This window comes from Nylanderia fulva, unplaced genomic scaffold, assembly GCF_048542155.1.
Source record: "Nylanderia fulva isolate GAGA-0341 unplaced genomic scaffold, ASM4854215v1 Scaffold31, whole genome shotgun sequence".
Classification (NCBI taxonomy): Eukaryota; Metazoa; Arthropoda; class Insecta; order Hymenoptera; family Formicidae; genus Nylanderia; species Nylanderia fulva.
Window position 1 is genome coordinate 91,190 of NW_028190379.1, and position 12,067 is coordinate 103,256.

At 31.7% G+C, this 12,067-nt stretch overlaps 1 protein-coding gene across 2 annotated transcripts in view; it reads left to right on the forward strand.

Moving 5' to 3' along the window:
• The window catches only part of LOC114938986 (uncharacterized), a 109,148-nt gene that overhangs the window by 15,577 nt on the left and 81,504 nt on the right, over nt 1-12,067 (forward strand). Inside the window, exon 1 of one of the 2 annotated variants that reach the window (XM_085484713.1) lies at nt 3,584-3,865. The exons of the other annotated variant lie outside the window; for it this stretch is intronic. Coding sequence (XP_085340839.1) covers nt 3,689-3,865 — 177 coding nt within the window. The 5' untranslated portion in view covers nt 3,584-3,688. Of the gene's footprint in view, nt 1-3,583; nt 3,866-12,067 lie in introns of those variants that run through there. 2 annotated transcript variants of the gene reach the window in all.

Sequence of the window (12,067 nt, forward strand, 5' to 3'; positions counted from 1 at the left end):
GGAAAAGGAATGCAAAAAAATGACAAAAATTAAATTAAAATAAAATAAAATTGAAAAAATATACTTGTTTGTTCGACATGCGAAAGATATAATTATGCTAATTCATATTAGACATAAATCTCGCTCGATTCCGTATCGTTTCTCCGATCTGCTTGAAAATACATTATATTTCATTTTACAGTTACGCGCAAATTATCGTTGAAATTAAATCTTCGATCGTTCGCCGGGCAAACCTCGTAATTTACACGCGCAATTTGCGCATTTTGCGTATGATATACTTCGAGGTATCTTTTTCTTCCTGACTTTTTCTTCCTGAAACACGTTAACATCTGTGCGACAGGTATGCTGAAAAGTTCGCCCGATAAGTATCAATTGAAAGAGAGCTTGGGCCAACTTACGCACGACGTCATTTACTTAGCTCATCTCGAGGGTCTCGCATGACTCACGTCGAAATTACATACCGTCCGTTTTCTGTAAGCGAAGGGTGCCGCGAAACACACCCTTCATTATATACACGGAGATTGGCGGTACGGTGCATATAATCGCACATGGGTCTTGTATCGATTCTAATGTAAATGCGCTGCCCTCACCTGAATTTTCTGTTAGTCATAATTGCGACACTCAACTCGATCATTTCGACGAATAATTTTCGCATTTTTCGCGCGGTTAAATAAATTCAACTTTATCTTCTTCTATCAAACGCATTATTAAATAGAGCAGACACACGTGTAATAAATGTTATTCAAAATTTAAATCTTGCGAGTTATTACGAAGATGGGAAAATATTTTTCAAATTTAAATATAAGTATAATTAATAACCGAATTTTTATTTTTATTTTATTTTAAGATTGCAATTTTTTTTTATGATCCAAAAATATACATTGTTCAGAGAGTTGTATAAATATATATATATATATACATATACATATATATATATATATATATTATATTATGTATATTAAAATATATAAAAAATATATAAAAAATATATAAAATATATAAAAATATAAAAAATGAAAAATGTATATAAAATATTATAATAACTGAGAAGATGAAGGAAGATATATTGAAATTTCTCTAGTAAAGCTTCATATTTTTCACAATATATATTTTTAAAATTCCCGAAAAATTCCGAAACTATGTTTAAATATTATAATAACAATTCGAAAAAGCACTTTTCTCGTCATGCTTTTGCTAATTTTTTCTTTTACTGTCTGAATTCTTGCGGCCAAATGCCACAAGGTGAGACTTCCACGAGACGTCGATCATCCCGCGGTATCCGCAGAATGCATTCGAATACTTATGCGATCAAACACAGAAACCGAAAGAATGGCGTGCCTTTGACGCTGAAGGGAAACGAACAAACCGCAACATTTATATATGCGAAAAGAATCTTCCCCGAACGTAGAATTACGAGCGAAGTTCTGCGAATTTATATAAGTAGACAGGTGTATTTGGCTTCTCTTAAAATTCGCGGTCGATTCAATCAGCCGACAGATTTTTCCGTGACATAGCGATTACGAAATCGATAATATGTAATATATGTAATTTTTTAATTTCGGTAATTTCGATGCAAATTTATACCAATGCAATCGCATTTTGCGTATAATATTAATCACTTTATACATAGTGTATTATTATATTTTGATATAAATTTATTATATATTTTTTTAATACGTCAAAGAGAGGACGTGATATTTATTATTTTCATTTCGAATCATATAAAATCACGCTTCCGTTTCTAAAAGAAACAGATGCGTCTTGAATTTCTTCAGCTGCTCCGTCTAGTTTTGTCAGACTGAAAAAACTCATGATACGGTTTCAGACAGAACTTCCGATTTGGAAGTTTGATGAACGCTGAAGTAAGTCGTTCCGAGATATTCAAACTTTTATTCTCACGCATAAGAGCCCTCGTTTATTTACAGACTCCTGAGAACTTTATACATTATAGGAATACATTGTGGGAAATAAAATTATTAACTTTCGTGCTCAGCGAAATTACACGAATTTCATATACAATTTTTTGCTTCGTAAATATGAACAAGAAAATGCAAATACAATAACGGAGAGTACTCAGTTCTTTTTTTTCGAGAAAATACAAACATCTCTTGATATGCTGTTATATACACATACATTTCTAGAATATTTATATAATTTTTTTACAGCGTAATTTTAATTCATTATTGTTACAAGAGAATTGTGCAAGAGCAAAATTACTTTTCAGTTATTTTGAAAAAGGACCGTATACATTTTAAGCACAATGTTGCTGCTTGTAATTAAGTTCTTCACTGTAATTAAGGTTCTTTGAATTTTAGTTTAACAATTATTTAATAAAAAGTTTTATAAATAATTATTTATACGAAAATTATTATGTATAATATAAATCTAATAATTAAATAATTATTAAATTACAATTAATTTTTCTAAAATAAATTTTTTAAACAAATAAAAAATTAATTAATTTTACTTTACTTCTATGAGTAATTTAACTTTATTTTAGTAATAGTTGAAAATTTTTATTGTACGCATAAAATGTATCTGTCATCTGCCATATATATACATATATATATATATATATAATTATAATTTTATAATTATATATATAAAATATATATGTAAAATTTATATAAAAAACAAATAAAAATATTTTGCTCCGGAACAAAGCGCCTATTTAAAAGCAGAATCTTGCGATAAACGTAAACGAAAGATCGAGGATCCAGGGAGGATTCGAGAATTCGATTTTGAGAAACACTGCGTATCTGTGCCAAGCGCCACGCGACCAGGTCGCCCGGTCGGGCCGGGTGTTGCTGAAATCAACGTGGTGGGGTTTCTTCTCGACGAGTTCTCCGACACGAGAGGCCGAAGAGGCCTTATGCCTTCAGTCGACTCTCGGCTCTCATTGCGATTCGAGCCGGCTGAGATTCCGTTAATTGTGTGCATCGGGAGTAGCCCGGGAATCTCTGGAGAACGCGCGGTTAAGCGAGGCCCGGAACGAGTCACGGGACACCGCAATAATCGCTCTTGCGGTCGGTTCTCCAATTATCTCACGTGCTTAGCGATAAATCGCCGGTCTCTCGCGATAAAAAAAAAAAAAAAAAAAAAATTTTACCGAGGGAGAGCTTATCGCGCGGAAGTGAAGGGAATCGCGAGGGTGTAGTGGGAGAAAGAGGTATCCTACGGCGAGTCCTCCAGCGCAGTGCGATCGAGGCCGAGCGCGAAGTAAGAAGGGGCCCGAGATCGTCCGCGGTGCATCTAATTAGGATTGGCGACCGGGCAAGAAAGAGAGATATAGATACGAGACGTGGAGGACCGAAGCTCTGAAAGTTGAGCAGCGAAGAACCGGGACTGATTAACCCGAGGGTTAACGGAAAGGGTCTAGTGGATGCAGGAATCTCGGCGCGTCGAGGGAAAATAAATCGAAGAAAATTTGCAAGTGCTCTTGAAAGAGGGACTCGATTTTTTCTCTCCCGGAGAAAGGATTGACTAGTGGAATTTTGTTTTTTTTGGATCGAAAAATCGGGGTCCAAGTTTATTTAGAAGAGATATTGTTTCGTATTTAATTTTCGCGAGTGGGACCGATCTAGAGGTAAAACTTAGTCTTTGACATTCGATATCTCGTGTAGATGACACCGGCCGGAATTTGACGAGATTTCGGGGAGTTTTGATTAATCGAGACTGAATCACGAATATGTTGTGCGGCACATTTAAGAAGAGGAGAAGACACCCGGGGGACGAGTATCGTTTGGTCAGATCCAACACCATGCCGAGAATAGTGTCGAGGGAGGTCAGTTTGGTACCTGTTCGAAGGACCAAATCCACGAGAGTCGCCGCTCGACCGTTGTTGATCAAGAATCTCTTGAATACGGTAAGGATAGGAACGAATAAACTGCGATATATTGCAATGGAAACTCATCGAAGACGCCGCAAATTTATTTGACACTTTGGATATAAAAATGACAGATACATCTTATGCGTACAAAAAAAAATTTTAATAAAAAATATTTTGTATTGGCTATTATTTGAATTATTAAATTAAGTTAGATCATTCATAAGAGAGACAAAGTTTTATTCATTTATTTTTTTGCCGTAAACTAATTATTTTTATGTAATTATTTGATTAAAAGCGAACACATTTCTAATATTTTCAAAATTATTTAAAGGCTCTAATTTTATACATATGTATGGGACAGAATATATTTTTGATAAAATTTCTGTGTCACATGAATTCTCAAAAAGAGAGACTAACAGATATATTTTATGCAAACCTCGAGCGAACATTTTTCATCGCATTTAATATATTAATACACTGAAAAAAAACTATTGAATTCAAATAAATATTTATTCAAATAGTTCACTTACACAATTATTTTTTTGAAACAAATAAATATTTATCTGTTTTGAAAAAGGATTTTTTATATCAAATAAATATTTTTTCACGGCGAATCAATATTATTTGTTTCAAATAAATGACGTATAAAAAAGTATCGAAATAAATATTTATTTGAATAATTAATGTTTTTTTCAGTGTACTCAATACAAAATTATTTAAAGGATCTATTATTTTATATATATGTATATCTTATTAATATGTTTGCTATATTAGATGCTATATGTAATCTCATTAATATGTTTGCTATATTAGATATTATACTGTTTATGCAATGCAAATCTGACATGTTCGGCTCGTTAAACCATAAAAAGAAATTACATCGATCTTCAAAGAGATTCGCGCCGTCTCGCATCTACATACATGAATACGAATGCGTCATGCTGCTTGCATATGTATGCAACTCGCAGTGCATTTGTACGCGTGCATTTGTCCCCGCATAATTTATACGACTTTAATTCGGAAACACAACTGTCGTAGGTACACTTAGTCAATTAATTAGCAATTCCGAGTCCTTTTCTCTATGGTAATCCCACAAGAGAATGTCTAACAAGAGAGAATTCAGTGCTTGTTTCCTTATACAATGTATAGGAGAGTCTAACAACTCTGATACGTACTCGATTATTTACTTTGCGCGTCAGTTTTTATTCGTTTAAACATTTTTTGGGAAAATTTATCATTATATTTTCAGTTCGAATATATTTTAGGTATTGATAATTATTCTTCTATTAATCATTTTTTACTAAATTAAATTAATAAATTTAATTTAAATTTATTTTTGAACTATTTTTAAACTATTTGATATGGCAGAAATCAGTGCATTGAATTTAAACCCCGAAAATAAAGATTTTCTTTTTCTTTTATTGAAAATCAATACTTGAATTTAAGGTAATGCTGACCATGTCTGTTTTACCGACTTTGAGTTCAAGGGCTTTTCTTTTTATTGGCTATACGGATTGAAAACTCCTCCACAATTAAAATACTGACAATAATGAACGGGAAGCGCTGTAATTTTGTATTAAAAAACAATAAAAGTTAAAAATTATAGTTTTTTATCGGTCTCTTACGTCAGCTTGTAACAATACTTATTTAATACTAGAGCTTTGCAGTTTATTTGTGCACAAAATATGGTGCTCTCAATAGAGATGACATGAAAGATTAATACAGAAGAATAATACTTTAATTGTGAAGGATTTTTCAATCTGTATATTTAATAAAAAGTGAACCTAACCTAACTTAAAGTCGGTAAAACAGACCTACGTCAGCATCCCCTTAATCTCTTCAAAATTTTAATTCTCTCGTTTATGATATGATAATTTTTTTCATGATTTTACCATAATCTAAATTTTTATTACTCTTTTAATTTTTTTTATTATATTCACTGTAATTAGTGATAAACTAATTAACCGATTTCTACTACAAGGCCATTTAATTGAATTAATTTGAACCATTACTCCTTCATCTCCAATAAGCCTCTCCGATTCGAAGTTCCTCGCGACAAGGTTCGATCTCGTTTCTCCTTTCTTTGCTCTTCTTCCTCCGAATTTTCATCGTTATGCTCCTTTTTTCGGTCTAAATCCGACAGGCGCCTCCTCGCGGAGTCGAGTCGGATTCTTCTGAGGGTACTCGCTTGTGTGCAGAGAAATGCCAGGGCTCTCGGGGTTTGGCCTTATAAGGCGTTCCGCGAGATGCCCAACGTCCATTAGAAACCTTTTTTGTTGTTGGACCCAAGCTTCTTTTTTCCTTCCGGAGGATTCTCCAAAGGTCGCCCGCGACGATCGCACTTTTTCGGAATTTTGCTCGCCGGAAAAGGTCCATTTTTCGAGTCGTTTTTCAATGACCGTGTCGCAATTTTAGACGCCATCCCTCACTGTGAAAAAATTTTGGACTGTAAGATTGAATACATATAATACCGATTTAACGATTCTTTAGTCGTCTGGAGAACCTTCCTTTTCTTCAAGTCCATCTATTCAAATTCTGTTTTAAAAAATGATACTCTGAAAATGCATTTTCGGACAAAGGGATGAGATTTAGATGCATTATTATACAGGATATTTCTTTTAATATTAATATATAGGTATTAGGGAAAAATATACACCAAGTTTCATTTTTTAAATTTCTTTTAATTTTTTAATTTTTTAATATTTAGATACACCCTGTATATTGCATAGAATTTGATCGAAATTAATTTCATTGTTATTTACGATTAATTTTTTTTTAGTTGGTGAATAATTTTCGGTGTCAGTGGCCTCCATTATCGGAGTTGCGTCATTATCGGTCGTTGATTGGCTGTTATCCGTAAACGAGTATTTTTTTCCTTAGTGAAGAGAATTTTAATAACTGACGAGAAAACGGGTTCATGAATATGCACATAAATGTAAAGAACGAGTATGCGCGGTCTTTTTTTTTTTAAGCTCTCGAGTGTTAACGCAAAAATATTCATTGCGCGGTTCCTGTCAAAGGCGAGAAAACTTTGTCTGCGGTCATGGAGTCTCCAGATAAAATAATACGAATTTTTATTAAATAGTTTTTCAATGCTCCACTTTCAATAACATAAAAATTTTCCCTAAATGAAAAAAATGTTAATTGTTAACAAAAATTGCATCAAGTAATAAACAGTAATAAGCAATAAAGTAAAAAAACATAAAAATCAACATTTTTAATTACTTATTGTTTTTTTATTATAAATTAATAATTAAATTAATCTCATGTGCTTGAATCTTAAATAATGGTAAAATTTTTTTAGCTTTCATTAAATAATTTTTGTCGGGTATATAATCTCATTTTTTAAAGGGGAAAATAATTTTAAAGCAGCGTCTTAATCGCGAAACTAGGCCGTTCACGAACTGTTGAACGAACCGTGAGATTTTTAAAGAGACAATAATTTCGCCTCCAAGATTCCCAGGGGAAAAAACGGAGAACGAGGAGAGGAACGAGAAGAACGCGCGCGCTTTTTCGCTGCAATTTGTGTACCTCTAGTCCCTCTTGTCTACCTTTTTTTTTTATTTCTGCACTCTTCTCGTTTTCCTCTTCATCCTCTCGCACGTAATCCTTAATCCGTATCTCCTTCGTCCCTCCACATCGCGAAATATCTCGCATTCCTGCGTATCGCATCGCGGCAATTTAGGCTTCCTCAACCCTTAGGTTTCTGAGAATCCAATAGAATATTGAATTTATTTTGCTTAATATGTGAAATTGTATTGCTTCATTTCGGCAAGATTAAGGATAAACCGCAAAACTTGCTTTTATATCGTTAATTGAATCATTTGACACAAATCAGCTGATTTGTGTCAAATGATTTAATTTCTGATCAGCTGTTTCTTTTTCCCCTTTGTTTATTGAGACAATTTTACATATTTTATTATATAGTTATTTGTTATTTATTTCTATTTATTTATTTTTATTATTGTAATTTATTTTATTATTATTAGTTTTTATTTTTATTCTGCGTTACATTTTTAACGCAATTCTCACATGAAGCATTTATATTGTATAAGTACAAAATTGATCTTGAATATAGAATAACAAAGTTTGAAATTAAGGAAACAATTAATAAAAATTCTTCGATACTTGATCAAAGAGATTGATACATTTTATGCACTGAAAAAAATTTGATAACGATACTAATAAAATATATTATAAAAATATTGAAATTAAATATAACATTAAATCTAACAAAACGTATATTTGATTTGAATACTGAAATATTAACAAAATATTGATTTAATTGAAAGTATAGTCAAGCTAACAAATTTTTTTAATAAATTTAAAAATTGAAGAGATTTTTTTCCGAGAAAAAAAACGTGATTTCTAAATCTTGAATCTTGTGGAAAACATAAGAGTGATTATATTCGTTTGCGTTGCGTTAATAGACGCGTTTCTTTTCGCCTTCCTTCGAATAATATTAAAGTTACATCGGAGTCATACGCGGCACATTTTCTCCGAATTGCGCAATTGGTTCTGCATCTAGTGCACTTTAATTGCATCTGGTGCAAGCGGCGAATGTACGGTTTCGATAAACAATATTGTTATAATATGTATTATTAATTCGCGAGAGAATAGCCGCAAAATATCTATATATGTATACATATATCTGAATGCTGTAAAATTGCGAATTAGCTTTTATTCACACTCATAACGTAATTAATCTGATAATTTTCCCGGATGAATTTCGCTTTCTATTTAATTAATCGAATAATTAGCAGGATAATATGAACAGCCGCGAAGCGAAACTAAGGTAATTCTCATTATTCTCGCGCTATGTAATTTATAGATTGAGTAACGTATATTTGTTTGACCAGAAGACACGATATCCTCGAAATGAAAATAAATGCAATTTATTATTTCGCATTAATTAATATTTAAAATAAAATATAATTAATATTTTAAATAAAAGGGCTCTCATTCTCTCTTTCAGATTGAATTATCGTATACAAATTACATTTAGATAGCTCGAATATTTACGAAGACATAATATCTCATTATTGTTCGATTTTTAGCCCTTAATTCTAGTCAGCGCTTTTATTACTCTCGTTATTAAATTGCCGCTGATTCTCAGAAACTAGACAGGCGACGACGCGAAACGACAAGGCGGCTGCGTGATATTAACTCTAATTAGCGATTATTAGAAGACGTTCCGCGCCAAGAAACGACGCCGCAAATTGAAGGCGGCGTAAACCGATGCGAACAACGACGAGGGAGAGATATGATGACCTGATTAAAACAAATCGTCGACCGACAGAGAAATGAGAGATCGACCAACGCGTCGAGATAAGCGCGATACCTTGAATTAATCTAACGTTTAAATCGAAAATATAATTTTTTTTTCCATCCGGAGAGAGGATTAAAAAAATGTAAAAAATTTACACTGCAATATCAGGGTGTCTAGCCGACCTTGAAATCCTTGAAGTCTTTGAAATGTTCTGGAATTTTGTTTCTCTTTTAAAAATCCTATGGAAATGTATTTGAATTTCTCGTAGATCTTTTTGATTTTTTTTTTGCTTCTAAGTATTTGCAGCTAAAAACTACGCCGTATTATAGTCAGCCGAGACTATTCGAGTAAAAAATATTTAATACTAATTCATAAATAATATATTTTGTACGGAGAAAATTTTTTTCTTAGAATTTACCCTGAAAATTATGGTAATTGTGGGACGGAATTTTATAAGAGTTTCTATGATTAAATATTCATCACAATAAAAAAATTAATATTTTATTTCGGTAGATATTAATATTTTTTATTGCGGTAAATATTAATCAGAGAAACTCTTATAAAATTCCGTCCCACAATTACCATGATTTTCAGGGTAAATTCTAAGAAAACATTTTCTCTGTAGATTTTAAAAGTTCAAATATAATATAATATAAAAAAAATTGCATCGACTTGAAAAAAAAAAAAAAAAATAAAATTTTCGGTTCCTTATACATCTTTATCATACTATTGGAAAAATGTACAAATTTTTTTGAAATGTCCTGGAAATGGCCTTAAATTTAATTTTTTAATTCTAATGGAGTAAAATTTCGCATTATACAGTTCTTTGACGAGCGGAACTCTGTCACAAAGTGTATACGTAAAAAAATTGCGATCGGCGCGACTTTGTCACTGCATATATCGAAGGTATTGGCTGTATTCTGATGAAATAATGCATCTAAAATGGGATTTATTGGACAGGCGACACGGCGGAATAAGCGCCGATGATGCAACGAAAGCGCGTTGCGCAAGTTTCTTACGGAACTGTCTGATTTATGGATTTGCGGGGTAAAGTCGAATAATATACGAGCATGTATAAACCACTATGAGTGTCTCTGATATAATCTTAAACGAGTGTTTTTCTCTATAACAATTTTCTACCATTCCTGTAATTTATTATGTTCTATTTTTTAATATTTTTTTGTAAAACTTTTTTAAAGATTGTTTAATTGATTTATTCTGTATTTTAATTTTGCAGTATATTCTCTCTCCGAAGCTAAAAATATTCTAAACAGATATATTTATATTTTTAAATATTCACAATATCCTTATTTTTTCTCTTTCGCACCTTTTAATGTATAATATAATAAATATTTATTATCGAATTTTTTTTTAAATATTTTTTAAAGATTTTATTTTTTAATTATATCGTGGAAGCTAAAGAAATAATATTACAAATAAATATACTTATGTAAAATATGTGATATAATAAAAGGCCAACTTAACGAGCTTATATGCTATTAATTGAACAATTTATTTATTAATTTACTTCATACTATACAAAAGTTCAGATAAACTTATATATAAATATTAATAAATATTATAAAAGGTTGATATCAGAAATGATATATATTAAAGAAGAAAACAACAGTATCAACCTAAAAAAGGACACCGAGCGTCTTGACGGTTCTTATTATGATATTCTAAAAAAATTGTCTACGTCATCTTAAAAATTGGGTATATATACAGCGCGCCGACATTGTAAGATACAGATATCGATTTGTTTTTTAAAAAAGTACACATTGTGACTATGTTAAAGAAAAAAGAAATAATTTTTTAAAAAAGTGTTATGTTCGTTGACAAAAAAGTAAGTTAATACTATTTATTAAAAATCTAAATGTAATATTTGAGCGGATATATTAATTTGTTCACAGTGGTTACATAATATAACAGCATCTGACGCTCTAACTCATGCCAACAAACATGAATTTGTACTGCGTTCGTCATATAATCTTATAATTGTTGTATTTATTTATGATGTCGAAATGACTAAATTAATTTTTTAACATATTATTAGGATATTGAGAAAGACTGTCGTACAGTCGAAACGTTTATCTGAACTTTTGTATAGTATGAAGTAAATTAATAAATAAATTGTTCAATTAATAGCATATAAGCTCGTTAAGTTGGCCTTTTATTATATCACATATTTTAATTGTATACGAGCCGAAGTTTAATTTATAAAATATATATATACTTATGTAAATATTTTAATATATATTCAGCATCTTCACTCAACCTTTTCACTCATAAGAAATGCCGATTTCCAATAAATAAATGACTTGTCCGGGACATGTCAGCGTATCTCGAAGGTGTCGTCGGCTTAACCTTACACATTTTTTCAAAAAGCCGCAACAGTATCTTACATCTACATACCATTATAACGTTTTAACTCCGTGTAAGTGCAGCCTCAAATGTGGGATGGGAATGGGCCCGAAGACCTCAAATTCCCTCTTCTACGTGGGAGTTCACGAGCGGCTCGTGATCACCCGAGGAAGAGAAAAGGACCTCGGATGCGAATGAGAACAATGTCCTTCTTCTTTTCCGTCCGCGGACCTTCGAAACGATAATGCGATGCCTCGCTGCGAATTAATGACTCGTTAGGTTGTTTACGGTTTCAGATGCGATATAAATTTTTTTTATTTTATTTTATATTTTTTTTGTATAATACGACGTTATGACGCCGTATTGTAGTTGAATGATGGCCATTGTATGTGCTTAATTCATGCGTGGCTTCGAAACCTCGTCGGATTCGTTACAACGGGATTGTCTCTCGACTTCCGGCTGCCGTCTTTGGATTTTCTTATTCTATGGAATATCTCCTGAAATTCGTTACCTAGATGCGACTGTAAAAAAAAAAAAAAAAAAATATATTTAAAATTACATTAAAAATGTGTGAAATTGTGTAAATAATAAGTGTAACATTTGCA